Source organism: Tursiops truncatus, chromosome 15 (genome assembly GCF_011762595.2).
Source record: "Tursiops truncatus isolate mTurTru1 chromosome 15, mTurTru1.mat.Y, whole genome shotgun sequence".
Classification (NCBI taxonomy): domain Eukaryota; kingdom Metazoa; phylum Chordata; class Mammalia; order Artiodactyla; family Delphinidae; genus Tursiops; species Tursiops truncatus.
This window is the reverse complement of record NC_047048.1, coordinates 22,894,022-22,914,241: the sequence shown is the minus strand read 5'-3', so window position 1 is coordinate 22,914,241 and position 20,220 is coordinate 22,894,022. Positions and strand designations below refer to the sequence as shown.

Here is a 20,220-nt window from a genome sequence, read left to right as displayed (position 1 = left end):
GTTACTGAACTAATGCATTTCTTTTGACAACATTCGGTAGGATAAGCAAAGTAGAATTAATTGAACAAGTTCAGTGTTACCACTTCAGACGCCTAATTTTGATTCAGTTGAAATCTGTAGGCAATGGAAATGTTTCCCATCAGTTTTCTGGCACTGATCACCAGGACACAGCAGGGAAATGTCTTTTCTCTGTCTTATCTTTGAGAAAAAGTCCAGCCGTCAGCATAACATGGTATCCAGATGCTAAGATTCATTCATTCCGTCCACCCCGCAAATATTTGTTGATCTGGGAATGGAAGAGTGAACATGAGAAATGTGTGCTCCCACTCAAGGCGACAGATGCTAATAAGCAAATAAATACTTAACTACAGTTGTATAAAGTGTCATAAAGAACTACAGGGACCTCTGAGAGCCTCAGATTTGAAGGGAAGTGGGTCAGGGAAGTTCCCTGAGAATGTGTTACCTGAGCCGAGATCCAGAGGAAGACTAGTAGGTCCCTAAGTGCGGGGGGCGGGGAGGGGAGGGTGTTCCGGGCAGAGGGAGCAGTGTGGGTAAGGCCTTGAGGTGGGAAGCGTCACCCAGCAGCACTGGAGGGACTGGAAGAGAGCCGCAGTGACGAGCGAGGTGGTGAGAGGCTAGAGGGACACCAGGGTCTCGAGCTGGCAAGATGGGCAGGGGCTGGCTGCAGCAAGGCCGGGGAGCTCTGCAGACTCACCAAGGGCCTCGCATCTCCACGGTGATCTGTCTCCTGCCTGCCACGCCCTCCCAGTGCCCCTCTTTCCTTTCCTGCCCTTCCTCCCAGTCCCCTTGTGTTCTGGCTCCTTTTCTAAAGGACTTGAATATTTATTTAACACACTTACATACCTTTTACAGTGAGCCAGCCAGCAGTTCACAAATACTCACTGCAAACAAACCTGTTATTATCCTCATCTCACAGAAGCAGACCCTGGCACAGAGAGGTGAGGTGACTCACCCAGGGTAACCAGCTAGTAAGTGGCCAAGACAGAATTCAAAGCCAGGATGTGTGTACTCGGCGCTGTCTTTGCTGCCTCTCAGGTCTCCTGGGGAGTCAGTCGTTTTCAGGGTATTCCTTCCCTCAATCAGTCACATTTAATAGAAGGATTCCCACAGACCAAGGAGCCAGAGGGATATTCTGAGTGGTTGAACGCAGGCCCCCTTTCCGTGCAGCAGAGAGAGAGAGCGCGAGCGGTTTGAGTCCCTCCCAGGCGCCCCTTGGGAGCCGCCTCCTGAGCATTTGTTTGCTGCCGGGCAGCCTTGGCAGAGACCCCAGGGGAAACCTTTTCCCCTTCGGATTGCCAACTGAATCGGGATCTCTTTTTCTTCTTTAAAAAAAAATCTGTGTTCGCCTTTCTTTAGTTGCTGGCACTGGTACAATTTCTTTTGAAAATGTTACAACCACTGAAGCGTGGCTATCATGTGGAAAATGTTTTCCTTGTAGAGAAGGTTGGAAATAATCTCTTCGTCTCTTCGGTTTAAAGCTAGCAGAAATGGCTGGCTACAAACCTTCACGTCTCCGTGACCCCTTCTTCCACCTTTTTGCAGGTGTGTTGAATGCTCTCTCACAATAGTTACGGCAATTTGTATTGAAATTAAGTTACTGGAACATTCAGAGTGTCGTCTCTTTCCAGGGCAGATCCTGAAATAGAATATATTTTGAACATCCACATAGCAGAACGAAATAGCCTAGTTAGAAACAGCTGTTAGCAAAGCAAGGCAGTAGTGAGCTGCCATCTGAGACTGACGCTGGCAATGGAAGGCGGACCATGGCACGGGCAATTTTGCTGCATATAGTTTGAGGTACTCAGATTTTGGAGTATCGTGTGTCTTCTTTTGTGCCGATACCGTAACAGCAATTCCTGTAGATGTTAGCAGCTGTACAAATCATCTCTCTCTCCTCCGCCCTCGTTCTTGCCCATTGGAAGTATTACTGCTGTGTATCCACACATTGGATTACGTAGCTGTTAACTCCCGCCCCCCTCAGTTATCACACTTCTACTCCATGCCTGAATTCAAGACAGCCGACTACGTGTATGCCTTCCCCCAACCGGCCAGCTCCATAAAGTCTAGTTCGTCCCTAATTCATCTGTAGAGAGGCAGTATAAATAGAGTATTAGCAGCTAGGAATGTCCACTCTGGAGCCAGACTCCCGGGGCTCAAATCCTGGTTCCCCCATGCACCAGCAGTGTCGCTCATTTCCCATCTGTGAAATGGGGGGGAGAGGAAGTCATAAAAGTATCTTCCCGGAACGTAGAAAACCTATGGTAGCTACAATAGCTACCATAAAAGTTAGCTGTTGTTTTTGTAGCCACCTCAGTGCCTGGCACGTAGAAGGTGCTTGAAGAATGTTATCCATTCAACATTATTTACCTACCAAGTGCCTGCTCTGTGCCCAGCACTGTCCCAGGAAGCAGAGACAGGGATGGGGCACCATTTGCAGTCCTGGGCAGTCCTGGCAGTGTATTACTGGCAAACAGCAGATAAAGTACCTGCCGTCCTGGAGGTTATAGGCTAGGATGAAAAAAAAGATGAACCAAGAGGTATGTTTGGGTAGTTAGGAATAAATAAGATCACTTCAGATGCTGAGCACTGCTCTGAAAAAATGAGATGGATGACTTGACATGAAGAGAGATGAAGAGAGACGGGTAGGGGCTCTGGATTGCCGATCAGGGCAGGAGCTAACATGTAAGATGAGATCTGGAGGCTGTCAAGGAGCCAGTGCAGCCAAGTCTCACAGGTGAATATTCCAGTCGGGAACAGCAGGGCTGGGAGGCCAGACCCCCTTGGCATATGAGCTGCCCTGCAGAGCACCCTGTGCCCTTCAGTCCGGTCTGTGTGGGAGACAGGCCTCTGGGGATCGCGTCACCGGGGCTTCCTTCCTTCTGGCTTCCAGCTGGTTCAGCCAGCGCGAGTAGTGACATGGACTGCAGGGCAGGAGGAGAGCGAGGCTGGGGTATTTATCCCCCAACTCTCACTGGGCCGTGTTTGGCGATGGCTTTGTTCTTCCATCCAGGGCTGCAGCTGCTGCTGGGTGGCCTCCTCCCACTGCAAAAACTCGCTCCCCACCGCGTGCTTTCAGCCCGAGGATGGTAACAGTTTCCCTCTGTTGCCAGGCCCTGGGTGCCTTCTCGCTACTTCTCTTCATTCTGATAATCTTTCATTAACCCATCCTCGTTTAACCCTTGTGAGCGTGTCCTCTGTGTCCTGCCAGGACCCTGAGCGGTCCAGCTGGTCCCAGGAGCCGTAAAGGTGGCGGTGGACTGAGTGAGGGGCAAGATGGACCAGCCGGGTCAGCAGGGCGATGGCAGCAGGAGCTGGGGGTGGGGAGGGGTCTTTGGAGAGCATTCAGCAGGGGAGCCACTGCATTGCATAGTCCTTTTTTTTTTTTTTTTTTTTTTTTTTTGCGGTACGTGGGCCTCTCACTGTTGTGGCCTCTCCCGTCGCGGAGCACAGGCTTCGGACGCGCAGGCTCAGCGGCCACGGCTCACGGGCCCAGCCGCTCCGCGGCATGTGGGATCTTCCCGGACCGGGGCACGAACCCGTGTCCCCTGCATCGGCAGGCAGACTCTCAACCACTGCGCCACCAGGGAAGCCCTGCATATCCTTTTTGGAACTGAATTGAAGCTGCTGACTTTTTTGCATCCCAGCACTGGTTCAGTTTAGCATCTGAGAAACACTGTTATAAGCTCTGTGACTGACTGTTGGGTTTTTCCTCTCCCAAAAGAGGATCCTTAATTTAGCTGTTAATGTTGTTGAACGCCCTAAAGAGTGAGAATGTGTTTAAAGTCGGTGCCTTTGGTGGTGACAGTGATCATTTGGGGGTTTACCCGAGGAAGGTGGCTTCTGCTGCACTGTCTGCAACGAGACCTGCAATCTAGCTTTTGTAGTTGGAAGAACAGGGCTTTTTACTGTTATGGACATAAGAGCAAGGCTGTAATTTCGGAAACAGCCCATTAAACTGACAGGTAATTTTGCTTTCTTTCCTCAGACCCAGAGCTCTCAAAGCTTGTCTCCCCAGACTGGAGTGTGTTGTTTAGTGGAGTTAACGACGTTGTGTCACTTTTCTCTCTATTGTTTAACCATAGCTGGCACTTTAATTTCTCTACAGCTGCTAAAGGGAGGGACCTGGGTTTCTGTCTTGATTTTTTTTTCCTCCTGCTTCACATCTAGGTTTATTTTCCTTTTTTTGGTCCTCCACTAGGATCATCCGGAACACGGGGTTCTGTTTCTTGTTCGAGAGCTGCTCAACGTGATCCAGGACTACACCTGGGAGGACAACAGTGATGAGAAAATCCGCATCTATACCTGTGTCCTGCACCTGCTGTCCGCCATGAGCCAGGAGACCTATCTCTACCACGTAGACAAAGGTAGCTGGGTCCCTCCACCAGACTGCGCTGTGTTTGAACTTCTGAGCAGCAAGTGCAGGGTTTTCATTTTCTCTTTTATTTAATCCCCTTGTGTTTTACCTACCATGAACTTCTAGTCCAGGGTCTTGATAAATTTGCCCAGTGTAAGAATTACCTGGGGAGCTCTTAAGAATACAGGTTCCTGGGCCCCATGTGTCTCTTCTAAATTAGAATCCCCAGGAAGAGGCCTGAGAATTTGTATCTTTAACAAGCATCCAAGGTCATTTCGGCAAACAGACGAGTTCAGAGAAGCACTCTCTTGGATCAGTGATGTCTTGGGTGTGCCACAGAATAACCTAGAACGGGGACTACATAGGCACATGCATGACCTTCATCCCAGGCCTGTTCCTTACCAGTTTCATGTGGGTCCTGACCTGGACCCTTAGATCAGGTGCTTGGAAGAAGGAGATGGCCTTGCTCCCCAACATGCAACCAGCCGTCTTGAACTTGCTCCTACAGGTTCGGGAGCAGCCTCCTCATGTCCTTGACACAACATGGGACAGTCCCAATTCCAGACCTCTGTCCAGTGAGCCTAAGCATCTTTCTGCTTGTCAGAGCCTCAGTTCCGATTTTTGGTTTCCAAACAAATGGCCCTATTGTTAAAAGCAGTTTGGCCAATAAATGAATACTTCAGGGTTTAAGCAACTGTCTCTACACTTGGATATTTTAGGGAACAAATTTGCAGTGCTAAGGATGGCCTCCTGTTATGACTCTCAGAGGCTTCCTCTGGCTGGGATTTGGGGGCTGAGGTTACGTAAAGATGTAACTTGGGGAGGTTGGTTAATGTCAATGATGATAACTCCCACGATCTGAGCTCCTACTGTGTGCCAGGTACGGCACCAGACTCCATGGGCCTCTTTCTCCTTTAATCCTGACAGCATTATGAGGAGGACGGGCATATGTGTCCCCATTTTACACACAAGCAAGGGGAGACACCGAAAGACAAATGGTTTTACCAAGCTCAAGGCCAGTTAGTGCTCGGAGTGGAATTCACTGTGGTACACGCGTTATGCTGCCTCCTTAATTACAAAGTAACAGTATTTTGATTAAAGTATATCATAGTACATGCATACAATAAATCATAAGGCTCAGCAGGTCATCACAGGCTGAACACACCCAGTAACTAGCACCGAGACAGAGGAATCAAACATTACTAGCTCCCAGAAGTCCCCTGTATGCCCCCGTCCACTCAGCACCACCACCGTCCTCTGCAAAGGTACACTGCTCTCCTGACTTCTAACGTTACAGATTAGTTTGCCAATTTTTGACTTTTCCGTAAATGGACTCATTTAGCAAGCGTTCTTTGGCGTCTGGCTTCTTTCACTCAGTGTTACGTCTGTGAGATTCTTCCGTGTTGTGTGTAGCTGTTGTTCATCCTTTTGCATTGCTGCATGGTATTCCATCGTATGAATATACCAGAATTTCTTCATTCCCCTGTGGATGCAGTTCTGAGCTGCTGTGAGGAGTGCTGCTGTGAACATTCCTGAATATATAACTCTTGGGGTTCATGTCTGTCGGGTATATGCCCAGGGTGGAAATGCTGCCTGGTGGGATGTGCTTATGTTCAGCTCTGGTAGGTACTGTCTCACAGTTCTCCAAAATGGTTATACCAGTTTACACTCCCACCAGGCACGAATGAGATTTCCATTTGTTCCCTTGTTATGGTCAGTCTTGTTCATTTTGTCTCTTCTGATGAGTGTAATTTGCATTTCTCTGATGGCTAATGAGGGTGAGCTTTTCCCGTATCTGTTGGCATTTTTATTTCCTCTCTTGTGAAGGGCACGCGGAGGGCTCAGAACAACAGAGAAACTTTTGAGGACCAGATGCTGCCGCGGAAGTGGGTCTGGAAACCTGGGCCCTATGAGAGGGGCAAGCCCTCTCCTCGCTCTTCCCTTCCTTAAACAGACTCACTGAATCCCCTGTCTACACAGCACAGCAGGGCGGACTGTAGGAGCCAGAGCGCCAGCACAGGGAGCGTGGCTGTGTTTGACAGGTGGAGTCTAGTTCTCTAGCTTTTAGAGATGAAAACAGAACGGCGGGTTTTCTTTGCTGCCTTCTCGGCCCAGCTGTTTACTCTGGGTGCACAACTGTGACCTGACAGTTGTCTTCGTAGCAGAGAGTCCTGGGGCCCCGGGAGGCTTTGCAGGGGTGGGGGCTCCACTTTCCCACCTCCTTCTTAGTCGAGGCCGCTCTTTAGACAGCGCTGGCAAAGGTTCGAACTTTTGGAAAACTGGGGTCAGCTTTTTTCTTTGCATTTACGAAGGATGCCTTGGCTGTTTTCTTTCCAGATGAATAAGAAGACAATGTTCTGAAATGACCTGGAGCCGTAACTCCAGTGCTGTCATGCGAGCGTGCGAGAGAGTGTGCTTGCTGTGGAAGGGCAGGACACTTCTGACACTGAATGTCTATTTATTTAACACGCAGATGTCTAGTTGGAAGAGTACAGCTCAGGGGCCCGTGGGAAGTCGGCACAGCCCCTTCACTCCTCCGTGTCACCTGCCAGGCCCTTGAAGCATTTGGGGTTGTGACCCCAGGGCCAGACAGATGCAGAGATCCTGGGCTATTTTTAGTAGCCATTTGCCAGGGATCTCATTTCTCCCCGTTGTGAGCGCCAGTCTGGACTCTCAGGCCTGCCTTACACTCTGGCCAGGCCAAATTACTTCTGATTGTCAACTTCGCGCTTCTCTCCCCCGCTGTCACCACCGAGTGTTAGCATGGAAACACTTTTCCCCACTTCTGACCCCGTTTTTTACTTTCTCTGTGAATTTTCCACCTTCAGGGTTCAGCCTGGATCTCACTGATTCTATAATTCCATCCCAAGCCTAGATTTTAGGATCCTGGGACCCCCAGGCCACCCTCTCCTGCCATGCAGCCCATGCGGTTGTGATTGCCCGTTTGCTCGTCTGCACCTCCTGTGGACTGTGTGCTCTGTGAGGGCAGGACCACGTCAGCCCGTTCCCCACCCACCGGGTCTCCGGGTCCTGGAACCTGGCGCAGAGCAGGTCCTCACCTAGTCCGCGCTCTGCGTGTGTGAGTGGGCTGCTCTCAACACGCCTCTGGCCCCTCTGGGCAGGATGCCTGCAGCTTGGGTGGTTGACCACAGGTGGTCCTAGACCTTCTCACTTCTCCCCTGCTGCTGGGCTAATCCGAAGGAGAGCAGGTTACTCCATCTCGGAGTAAGACTGGGAATTTATGCCAGGAACTAGCCGCGTCCTCGGCAGCAGGTGCGAGAAATTCCTTTACTAGCTGCATTTTGCCAGCCTTCAAAATCAGATGGTGGCGAATGGCTGAATCAAATTCTTTCTCTTCTTACAAGAATAACTGCTGTCTTCCACGTCATGGACGGCAGTTGAAACACAGCAGCCAGAGCCAGAGCTGTCTCAGAAATCCTGGGACGGATGCCTGCAGCCCAGGGCAATTCACTACCAACCTGTGTCCTAGGAACAACTACGAAGCCAGCAGCCGACCCAGGAGAGCACTCCCAGAATATTCCCCACAAAGGGACAGTTCAGAACCGGAGTAGAGGTTTCAGGCGGACAGAGAAGCTGGGGAGCAAGGAGACCAGCTGTTCTCCTCGTTCTCAGGCAGTATGTCTGCAACCTGCTTACAAATGGTTTAGACAAAAAAAAATGATGTGTGTACGTGAGTGTGTGGAGAGAGCAAGTGAGAGAGCTTCACGGAAGTGGCAAAACGGCATCAGCTGGTGATGCTGGGTGAGAGAGGGGCAGCGCTTCACTGTAGTTATTCCCACTGTTCTACAGCCTTGACATTTGTTTAAGTAAAAAGCTGGGGATAAAAGAAGAAGGAGTTATTCTTTTTTTTTTTTTCCCACTTAGAAACTCAGTAGTAATTTATTTGGAAAAAAATAAGCAAAGAATGGCTCATTAAAAAATACATTTCATAGTGTCATTCTTCCTCCTTCATACTTTTCCCAAATGCCTAATTGGGAGTTAAATATAAATGTAAGAATTTTAAAAGAATATTATGTACAATTTTATTGAAGTAGAAGAAGGAGTTATTCTATTTTTCTTTTGGTATGTGGGCCTCTCACTGTTGCGGCCTCTCCCGTTGCGGAGCACAGGCTCCGGACGCGCAGGCTCAGCGGCCATGGCTCACGGGCCCAGCCGCTCTGCAGCATGTGGGATCTTCCCGGACCAGGGCACGAACCCGTGTCCCCTGCATCGGCAGGCAGACTCTCAACCACTGTGCCACCAGGGAAGCCCAGGAGTTATTCTTGAAATAGCAGCTAGAAATGTACATGAAGCATCCCTGAAATTATTTTGTCAATCAGTTAATTACTATATGCTTATACCTGTACCATTCCCCAAAAGATTCAAGACAGATTACAGGAAATATATAAAGTAATAAAATATAATTTTTTAATTGAAAAAATTGTTTCTTAGGAAGTTATAAATTAGGAAATATATGGCTATATATGTCTGTGTGTGGTATATAGGTATACTGGTTTGTCACTTTACTAACAGTATATTATAAATATCTTTCAGTAATAGTATATTGTAGCAATAGTATAGTATAGTGTAGTACATGGTAGGTAACAACTATAGATCATATACTTTTATTGTCTTCATAGTATTGTATTTAATGCTAATGCCACAGAGCATTTAATCAAAACTCTTGGTAGATATTTCCATTGCTTCTCCTCTCACCATTATACACAACATTTATAGTGAACACACATTGAACATACAATGAACATTGTCCTCTATGATGAAACAATATCACATATATGCATCTTTGTGCAACTGGGGGGATGATTTTCTTAGGATAAATCCCTTGGAGTGGGTTTTCCCAAGTCAAAGATCTGACCTTTTTCTGTACTAAGACTTTTTTTTTTGGAGTAAAATGTACAAAGTGATAAAATACATATAAAGTTTACCATTTTAACTATTTTTAATTCAGTTTTATCAAGTATAGTTGCAGTGTTGTGCAACCATCACCTTTATCCATTTCCAAAATTTTTTCATCCTCCCCAACAAACTCTGTACCCAATGAACAATAACTTCCCCCTTCCCCGCTCCCCCCAGCCTCTGGTGACCTCTATTTTACTTTCTGTCTTTATGAATTTGCGTCTTCTAGGTACCTCATATAAGTGGAGTCATACAATAGTTGTCCTTTTTTTTATTATTTATTTTTGGCTGTGTTGGGTCTTCGTTGCTGCACGCGGGCTTTCTCTAGTTGCAGCGAGTGGGGGCTACTCTTCGTTGCGGTGCTCGGGCTTCTCATTGCGGTGGCTTCTCTTGTTGTGGAGCGCGGGCTCTAGGCGTGCGGGCTCAGTAGTTGTGGCTCGCGGACTCTAGAGCACAGGCTCAGTATTTGTGGCGCACGGGCTTTGTTGCTCCACGGCATGTGGGATCTTCCTGGACCAGGGATCGAACCCGTGTCCCCTGCATTGGCAGGCGGATTCTTAACCACTGTGCCACCAGGGAAGCCCTAGTTGTCCTTTTGTGTCTGGCACATTTCTCTTATCATAATGCTTTCAAGGTTCATCCATGTTGTAACATGTAATAGAATTTCATTCCTTTTTGTGATTCAATAACGTGCCACTGTTTAGATAAACCACTAAACCACATTCTGCTTATCTATTGATCTGTCAGTGGATACTTGGGTTGTTTCCACCTTTCGGCTCTTGTGAATAATGCTGCTATGAACATTCATGTACGTGTATCTGTTTGAGCCTCTGCTTTCAAGTCCTTTGAGCATTGGAGTTGCTGGATCCTGGAGTCGCTTTCCCACAGCAGCTGCACCATTTTATATCCCCACCAGCGATGCACGAGGCTTCCAGTTTCTCCACATCTTCATCAATACTTCTTATTTTCCTCTTTGTTGTTGTTTTTAAATAACAGCCATCCTAATGGGTGTGAAGTGGTACTGGACATTTCTTAAGGCTTTTCTTACTGATTTCCAAACTATGGTACTCCCACCAGCAGTTTGCCCAGGCCTACATCAAAACCTGGTATTCTTTCTCACCTTTGTTAATCTGATAGGTGATGTTTTACTAAAAGTTCTTCTGTGGCTTTAGTTTTCTGTTCTTTGATCATTAGTGAAATTGAACTTTTTTTCCCCTAAAATTATAGGCCATTTAGATGTATTTCTGGTACATTGATGTATTTGCCAATTTTCCTATAAGTGACCCTAAGAGGGGTCTCTTTCTTAAAAGCTCAGAAGCCATCCCTGCACATTGTAGCTTGGCTTTTCTTGTCTTCATGGCCAATGCCTGTTTAACGTGATCCCCTGGTTCTGTAGCTCGTTGCCAGCAGTCCAGGGAATAGTTCTGTGCAGGCCCTGACAGACGGCTGGTGACTTTGACCATAATGGGGCTATCCATGGTGGCTCTGGCTCTCAGCCTCACCCATCTGCCAGCTAAACGGGTGCCCCGTGTCCCTCGCTTGTGGTGTCACCTTTTGTTTGCATCACACAACTTCATGGGCTTTACTGTGATCCCGTATGTATCATCCCTTTTGATTGTATATACCTAAGAGACAGGATCCTAGGGGTGGTGAGGAGCTGGGCCGAGAAGAGCACAGCAAACCGCATTCCCCCAGATGAGCTAAGCTGAACCGGTTTATTGACGTCTCTAAACCATGAACTGGGTTAGCACTGTGTGTACATGGCTGTATAAGCCCAGCCGTGCCCCCCAAAGGCACCTGCACGGCCTCTGCCTCATCAGATGTCACTGCACCTGGGACAGTGGCCCAAATTTTAGGCCTCCACCAGATCAGAAACATCTAAGAGCTGCCACTGCACTTTTCCTCTCCTTGACCACTTAGCGCTGCTCCAATGGTTTTGCACTGAGCTGAGCGCCGCTCATTCACACCGGAAATAACTGCTCAGCCACGTACCTACAAGTCGGCATTTGGGAGTTGGGGTGAAAGCAGTTAAAAAAGGATCTGGCGAGAAAAGGCATGGGGGGAAAGAATCGACTCTGCAAGGCAGAGGTGGTGGTTCCCTTACAGACTTTGCAGCAGCCTGGCCCTGACCCCTCACCGCTCCCCCCCCAAAAAAAAGAAAAGAAAGAGAACCGCTGAAGTGTCCGCAGGAGGGACCAACCAAAAAAATTCTGGTCCATCACACAATGGACTACTGCTCAGCTAGTACAGGCAAAGCAGCACATCCATATATGCTGATATGGAAATAACTCCAGGAATCATTACGTGAAAAAAAACCAAGCGCAAAACCGCACCCTGTAGAGTCCCTCTGCTTCCTTACCCAGAGGTCATGCTTTGTGCGAAGGTCGATAGGAAGGAGGGAGGGGGGAGGTCAAACCCAGGCTGTTCTTGCAGCTGCTCTTTCTCTAGACAGCGGCTGTCACAGGAGATGCCCAAGGAGAGAGGGGACTTTAGTGAAAGGATTCAGGTTTGCGAGAAGACATAGAGAACCTTCTGTTCGATCTGCAGAAGTTTGGAGGTGGAGTGACAGGGCAGGGGGCTGGGGGCGGTGCTTAACTGCGTAGGCTTTGACGGGAGCCTCCCAGTTTGGGATCCTGGCTGGGACAGGCTCGGAGCCTCCGTGTCCCCATCTGTCATCTCTTGCACATGCAGTTTTGAGGACTCCACAGTAACACCTGTGAAGCGCTGAGCCCAGCGCCTGGCACCCCGGTGCTCAGTATTGACAGCCATTCTGATGGCCACTGTGATGCTTGCTGTCCCCCTCCATGCCTGGGCCGGAGGGGACAGACTTCAGAGTCTGAGCTCTCTGGCTTAGACTGTCTGGAAGGCCAGGTGTTTTCTCCATGATTCCCAAGGGCCCAAGCCCATGGCAAACTCTGGCCATTTCCATTTGCCCTGCCGTGATTTCCTGCCACCCGCTGACACCACGGCTGCCTCTCCCTGGCCTTGGGCTTGGGAATGTCTCACTGCTCTGGTTTCTTCCATCAGTTGACTCCAATGACAGCCTCTACGGGGGAGACTCCAAGTTTCTGGCTGAGAACAACAAGCTGTGCGAGACGGTGATGGCTCAGATCCTGGAGCATCTGAAAACCCTGGCCAAGGACGAGGTAGGTGCCCCTGCCGCCCCCATCCCTGCCGCTTGCCCTGAAAGCACGCGTTCCCAGGGTGCTTGGACATTGGTTCGTCCAGGGAGTAACGCGCCTGTGTGAAGACTGTTCATCGAGGGCCCCGGGGCCTTTGCTCCTACCATTTTCTCTGCCTGCACTGTGCCTCCCCAGGGTTCCCCTGGCCACCCCTCTCATCATTCGGGTCTCAGCTCAAGTACCTCCTCAGAGTGGCCTTCCCTGAACCCTGTGTCAGGTAGCCACTACACTCCTCTACACTTCTGCGTCCCTCTGAACTGTCCCTGTGATGCTCGGGCATTCTCTGAAATGCTCTGTGTTCACTTCTCAGTCGCCTGCCTCCCCACCAGAATGTAAGCTCCATGTGGCCGGGACCTCGAGATGTGGGTCTCGGAGACCTGCCTGTGCCTGAGACAGGGTCTCTGGGATCCATCTGTCACTCACCCCGGCATCCTCACCTCGAACCTGGCATACAGCGGGCACTCGATCAGTGCATGTTGAGTGAGTAACAGCCTGCACTTCCCACACCTTAGCTCTTTGAGGCCCACAACAGCCCTGTGATGTAGGTGCTGCGTTCATTCTCCTTGGACAGAAAAGAAAACCGAGGCTCAGAGGTTTCCAGAGCTCCTGGTTTCCTCTGGTTGTGACAGAACAGGGATCACCCAGATCCTCAAGCGTGACTCCGTAGCCACTGCAGCACCCTCCTCGGTCAAGGCCTCACCACTTACTTTTTTTTTTTTTTTTTTTTTTGCGGTACGCAGGCCTCACTGTTGTGGCCTCTCCCGTTGCGGAGCACAGGCTCCGGACGTGCAGGCTCAGCGGCCATGGCTCACGGGCCCAGCCGCTCCGCGGCATGTGGGATCTTCCCGGACCGGGGCACGAACCCGTGTCCCCTGCATCGGCAGGCAGACTCTCAAACACTGCGCCACCAGGGAAGCCCACCACTTACTTTTTAACAAGTGGCATACGGTTGTTGTCCAACCATGATAGTAGGCTATGCTTGCCCAGCCTTTTTCTTTTCTTTTTTTTTTTGCTGCACCCCACAGCTTGCAGGATCTTAGTTCCCCGACCAGGGATTGAACCCGGGCCTTTGGCAGTGAAAGCTCGGAGTCCTAACCATTGGACAGCCAGGAAATTCCCATCCCAGCCTTTCTCATATGTAAGTGTAGTGTGGAGAACTTTGCGTGTGTGGTTTCATCTCACAACAGTCCCATGAGTGGGAATAGCTGTTATCCCTTTACACTTGCCAGATGAGGAAACTGAATCCTAGAGTGGTAGCTATGGAATGTGGTCAAGGCAATCTTCTAGAACCCATGCTCTGATCCACAGAATATATTCCTTTATCAGATGTTGCGTCGTTGCCTTTTCAGAGCAGTTTTCCCCATATTCTCCATATTATAGATAGATGGTTGACTGATTTCAAAATAATTTCCAAATTATAGTACGATCTGAATAACTACCTGGTACCCTTCCCCAGTTACTCCATTTTTGCAGCGTCAGCTCAAACATGTGGGTGACAGTTGGATCCCAGAAGCTCTGTCTCAGGCTTGGTGGACATTGCGTTAAGGCTGATTCCTGCTGTGTAATCAGGGTGGGGAGGTTGGCAGTGACCCTGGAGTCAAAGCCAGTGCCTGACCTTTCTCCGCGTCCTTCCCCTGGGGCAGCTCCTGTCAGGCTTCTGCCTCCGTGTCTGCCCCACACCCCCAGTCTTGCTCTTCGCTACTCCACATACTGACAGCTCATTCCTGATCTCATGTTGGCAGATTTCTGTCTTCTCTCACTGCCACTCACCCCCCACCCCCTCCAATTCCCTTCCCCAAACCCAGGACAGATTTCGGACTGCAGGGTTCCCAGTGGCTTTCCAGCCCTCCGCTTCCTGCCCACACGCTTCCCCAGCTCCCTCCTTCCCAAACCTCGTCTCACGTTTTTAGGATTTGCTTCTCTACTCCCCACCCCACTAAATCCTTTGAAGACAAAATAAGATCAAACTGGACTTTTAATTCTTACTCACTTCCAGGACTGTACAGAATGCCACCATTGCCCTTCCCCCCTTCCCCACCCCACCACAGAAACCATGAGAATATTCTATAGCTGTGGGTGCGCACGCGCGCGAGCGCGCGCACACACACACACACACACACACACACACGCAACATACATGTATGTCCCGCGTTCCCATTCTCCCCAGGGTATTCAAGCAGGTCCTGGAGAGAGCGGGATTTTTTCCAGACTCCATTCCCCAGTGGCCACTGCGGAGGTCAGGGGCACGGCACACAGGGCCAGCCTTAAGGTTAGCAGGCCAAAAGGCAGATGGAAGACACGGAACCACTGCTGCCCTGGGGGCCCCAAGTGCCTCCCAGCGCCCTCTCTAGGGAGGGAGGATTGTGGGGGGGTCCCACTGACCCTGGGGCCCCCTGGGTGCAGGGCTGTAGAATGCTGGGGAGTTAATGCTTGGAGGGCACTGGCTGTCAGTGGAGGGGGCAGCATCAGAACCCCAATTTCTTCAGGAACTGGTTTATCAAACCCGTTAGTGCTAGAAGAGATCACCCCTCCTCCAACTGAAAGGCCTTTTTCGAAAGCCTGTAAACTTCATCTCTGTGCGGTAGGCAGCCTTCAGGAGAGAGCCCTCATTACGCTGCAGGAGAAATGGAGTCCTTCACCTTCAGCTTGCACTGGTCACTCCCCTGCTGTGAAGGATTCTTAGCACCTTCCCTGATCCCTACAGCCAAGGGCTCTGGCTCTAGCTTCTTGCCAGAGCAGGGCTGTGTGTTTGACACGTCATGCCCAAGAAACATGTGCCCCGGGGCTTGAAAATGCATTTCTTCACTCTGACTGGACAGGCTGGGTCTAATCAGATGTGGCTGCTGACAGCATAAACGACCACAGTCTAGGACCTCCAGGCTCACAACAAAAATAGAGCCCAGAACCATATAATTTGGAACTGTTTTAACATTTGTCTCTTTCTCTTGGGGGAGGAGGCATTGACTGTGATAAGGACTCTGAAATAATTCTGAAAGAACAGCAGGGCTGGAAAGTTTCTGAAGTACATTTCAACTCACATAAATACCAGGGACTCTCACTGAAAATGTCTGCCCATATATGCACATTTATTAGAAAAAATATGGGTGGACTGAGCTAAGATGGAACGTGTCATCCTTCACTTTAACAGCATGCTGTGAGGTTCGGCACAGGCGGCCCTGGGAGGGGAGGCCTCTAGACCTGGAGCACTCAGACCTCTCTCCACCTGCTGTGGACCAAGCTGGGCGCTGTGAAAGCCCAACGCTGGTGCCCGAGCCGAGTGTCTCATCTCTCAGCGCTGGTGTCAGCCCTGCTTCCAAAACTGTCCTCTACATGCACGTGAAGGAGCCAGCCCTGCCCTAGTCACGAGCTTTATGAAGCTGTTTGTTTGGGTGTGGTGAGGCTGGGAACCATGCCAGACGGTTACAACTTCCTGCAAATGACAATTCCCCTAGGAAAAGAAACAAAAGCAGCTCTTCTATTTAAAACCTCTGTAGGGAGAGGAGGGGCTGGAGGCCCTGGTTTGGTCTCTCATGTGTTCGGTTTCCTGGGTCTCTGCACGGCCGCCGCCTGCTCCGGCCTGCTCGCCCCAGACCCGTCTCTAATGATCTCATTTTTAATGGGCTGTGCATTTAAAACACGTGCGAACTGGGCTTTTAGAGTAAAATGCTTGAGAAGATACAGAATAGAGAAGTAACCAGTAAGATACTGTCTTACTTGTTTGACTTTTAAAAATTCTCCCTTGCTTCAAAGAAATGTAGTTAAAGGGCCTCTCTTGGGAGACTCTTATAGTTGGATTTGAGAGTTTTCTGTTAGCTTGGTCCTCTAGGTCTGAGCAGAAACCAGGGCCCAGGCATCAGATGAGAGCCAGTTGAAAAGGCGAGCAGGATGGGCTGGAACCCACTGGATGGTCTCTGCCGCGTTCCCGACTGGGGCAGAGCTCACTGTCTGATTAAACAAAGGAACCCAAAGCAGGAAGTTGCCAGCCAGTTAGAGTCTACCAGCCTTCCCTCCTTGTGCCTGCAGGCTTGGGACCCGACAGCGTGACCCCGCTCCTTGACAGCAGTGCTGTTCGGTCGGCTCAGCTGCTTCTGTGACGGTCACCTGGTCCAGACCGTTGTCCAGGCAGGCTCAGTTTAGGGGGCTTGAGTCTCTTCACTGTCGTCACTCAGCCACTGTCACCCAACTGCATTCTTAGCTGCTCCTTGGCAGTTTTATTGCATTGTTTTTTTCTCCACTAGAAGACTTTAAATCCTCACTTGGGAGAGGGCAGCAGGAGGGGGTAACAAAGTTGGCTCCGCAGTTAGCGTAGTCTGCTGCTCTATGGGCTCCACACATGGAAGGATGCATGGACAGATGGACAGTTAGTAGGTTGTTTGAAAAAAGCAGGAAAAAAATATGTATTGGTCTAAACCACATCAAATCGTTCCTATTTCCCTGGATAAAACTGTGTAGTTGCACTGGGCAAATCTGTTAGCTTCTTCAGAATTTGGATGCCTAATGTGATGTTAACCATGGGTCTATGGGAACATCTTATAAACTGGGGCAGACATGGGAGGGTGTGGGTGCCAGCACAGGCTCCAGAACTGGACGAGCGGAGCTCAAATCCTCACTCTGCACTTGCTGGCTGTGGTCCTTGAGCAAGTTCCTGAAGCTTTCTGACCTCACCAGCAAAATGGGAGCGTACTGGTTTCCTATTACAGCTTTAAGTCACCACAAACTTAAAACAACCCCCATTTATAATCTCACCAGTTTGGTAAGTCAGAAGTTGGTGCTGGGCTGGGCCAGTTTCTCTGCTCCTGGTTTCACAAAGCCAATATCAAGGTGTTGAGTGGCTGGGCTCTTACCAGGAGGCACTGGGAAAAATCCACCTCCCAGCTTACTTGAGTTGGCCACTGCAGTTCCATACGGTGTAGGACTGAGGTCCTGTTTCCTTGCTGGCTGTTGGCTGAGGGCTGTTCTCAGATTCTAGAAGCCGCCTGCATTTCTTAGCTCTTGGCCCCCTTCTACCATCTTGAAAGCCAGCAGTGGTGGGTCGTGTCCTTCTCATGCTTCAAATCTTTCTGGTCTCCCCTTCTGCGTCACCTTTCCTTTGCTTTCCTCTTCTGCTACCTGTCTCTGACTCTAGCCTGAAAAATTTCTCTGCTTTTTAGAGCTCAAGTGATTAGATTGGGCCCACCCAGATAATCCAGGATTATCTCCCTAAGGTCCATAACCTTAATCACACCTGCAAAGTCCCTTCACAGTAGCACCTAGATTAGTGTTTGGATAACCATGAGTTGGGATCCAGCTCTAAAATCCTACCTACAGAGAGTTGTGAAGATTAAACAAGGTGAGCTGTGTAAGGCACAGAGCTCATACCTGTCACAGTGTAAGGACCCCATACCCCCTAGCTGCCAAGGAGCAAAGCAGACACTCAAGGCTCCTGGCAGCACTGACGTCTGCAGCGCCAGCCAAGAGCACCCAGCAAGGGTCCGGGCGTCAGCTCCCCAGGACCCACACAGATGTGCGATCTGACCTGGTCCCCTGCTCAGGCCCACCTGCTGCCTCGGGCCTTCCCAGGTGCCTTGTTTGCCTTGGGGAGCTGGTATCTCCTGGGCCTGTTGCATTTTGGAGATTTAGTTTCCCTTCCGTCTTTACCATTCAGAGCTGGGGTTCAGGTTTGGTCTACTCTGACGTTTTGGCTAGACTTTACTTGTTTGAGAGTACCTTTCACATCAGATCACTGAGCAAAAGAGGAATGATCTGGTGTGAAGAATACCTAATGGTTCCTATAAAAGCTGGGCATGGGCACCAGGCATTGGGGAGCATTATTCACGGGGAGCTGTCTTTGGTCTTTATTACCAGCACCCAGAGGGTGGGAATAGTGACTGAAACTTTGGGTGGCTTGAGGACACGTCTGTAAGAGACATATCTTACCGTTCAGTTTACTCCTGTACTAGCATTAATGCAAGACGGCCTATCAGTGCTGGGGTAACCCGGGGAGGTTAAGCAGCTCGCCCTCCAGAAGATCCGTGGTAGAGCTGGCCTTGGAACCCCTGGCAGCGTCAATACTGGGCCGGGCCTGAGCCCCAGTGCCAGATAGTAACCTCTTTTTTCTGTATCAGGCCCTAAAGCGCCAGAGCTCGTTGGGCCTTTCCTTCTTTAACAGCATCTTGGCCCATGGGGACCTGCGCAGTAACAGGCTCAACCAGCTGTCCGTCAACCTGTGGCACCTGGCACAGAGGCACGGCTGTGCGGACACCAGGACCATGGTGAGGCGAGGCAAGGCGAGGGGAGGGGTGGGGGGAGTGGAGGCCCTCACAACACCCACGAGGCACGGCTGTCCTGGCGAGTGACGCAAGCCCACTGGCCAGGCACAAGTGGCCTCAACACAACATCAGGGCCTGGACATCAAACAGCCCCAGTCTCCCCTTCCAGAAAGGTGCCAGGCCCTACAAAGTACAGATGGCTGTCCGTATCTGCAAGTTTGGCATCCTCAGATTCAACCAACCACAGATCAAAAATATTCGGGGGGGGGGGGGGAAATTCCAGAAACTTCCAAGAAGCAAAACCTGAATTTGCCACCTATCAGCAACTATTTACATAGCATTTACATTGTATTAGGTGTTATAAGTCATCTAGAGATGATTTAAATATACAGGGGGAGGTATGTAGGTGATATGCAAATACTACACCATTTTCTATAAGGGATTCAGTATCCTCAGTTTGGTCCTGGAACCAGGGGACCACAGAGTAGTATTAAGAATTAATTCCCTCTGAATAAAAACCACTTGTATGAAAACACCAGTCATTCCTGGTGATTTTAAGAGCAAGCTATAATCTAAGGAGTCTTATTTAAAAACTGCTGGTTTCTCCCCCTCCCTTCTCTGCTAAGAAAAAAGCCAGAGTGCCCGATATGGCTGACGTGTTGGAGCCCTGAGTTATGGACCAGAAAGGAGATGAGTCTTTCTCTTTCCTCCTAGGTGAAAACTCTGGAATACATCAAGAAGCGAAGCAAACACCCAGACATGGGGCATCTGACTGAGCTGGCCCTCAGGCTCCCTCTGCAGACGAGGACCTGACCCTAGGGGCTCTGGTGCCAAGTCCAGAAAGACCTGTTTTGCGTTTTTGTTTTTATTTTTACACACGTACAGATTGGCTTCTCTACTAGATTATTCTGCCAGTGAAGTGAACAAGCGGGAGCTGTCAGAGCATTCGAATCCACTCCTGCTCACTGAGCACAGCATCTTAGTGTTTCTTTGCACAGGTGGCCTTCAGATGGGCCTTTAGGGAAAAACTGAAGAATGCAAGTAACATCTTTCCTTTCTGGAAGGTGTTTTTTAATTGGAAAAAGAACCTTAAAAAGCAGTCCACTTTGACAGACCCACTGTGCCCTTTCCCTAATTTGCTTTATATCAAAATCAGCTCTTGATTGGATTTAGAATATGCTGGTGGATTAAAGGAGAAAGTGAGGTCAAATCTGAGATTCCCTGTGGCTTCGATGGAAAATATACTGTAACTGAATAAACCTCCGGAAGGAACACTTATGTTCATGACTGTTCATTTAATTACAGTTGACTCTCATCCGGAAGAGAACGTGTCTAAACATACCGCCTGGTTTTCTTGCAGCCATAACCCTAAACAGCATATGATTCTGTCTACTTTTTTATCAGTTTGGCAGAATCTCATTCTTGTATTACCACTAATGAGCTTCCACTGACATTCTGAATCAGTAAGAGCATTAATATTGGTGGTGGTGGTGGTGAC

The 20,220-nt window shown here is 49.6% G+C and overlaps 1 protein-coding gene across 7 annotated transcripts in view; it reads left to right on the top strand.

Moving 5' to 3' along the window:
* The window catches only part of VPS35L (VPS35 endosomal protein sorting factor like), a 134,005-nt gene that overhangs the window by 109,367 nt on the left and 4,418 nt on the right, over nucleotides 1–20,220 (top strand). For 5 of the 7 annotated variants that reach the window (XM_073792255.1, XM_073792254.1, XM_033840644.2 and 2 more), the window contains 4 exons: nucleotides 4,220–4,385; nucleotides 12,320–12,438; nucleotides 18,579–18,725; nucleotides 19,437–19,994. In XM_073792255.1, the coding sequence (XP_073648356.1) occupies nucleotides 4,220–4,385; nucleotides 12,320–12,438; nucleotides 18,579–18,725; nucleotides 19,437–19,535 (531 nt within the window). In that variant the 3' untranslated portion in view covers nucleotides 19,536–19,994. Of the gene's footprint in view, nucleotides 1–4,219; nucleotides 4,386–12,319; nucleotides 12,439–18,578; nucleotides 18,726–19,436; nucleotides 19,995–20,220 lie in introns of those variants that run through there. The other 2 variants (XR_012326089.1, XM_073792252.1) reach the window with 1 other exon arrangement.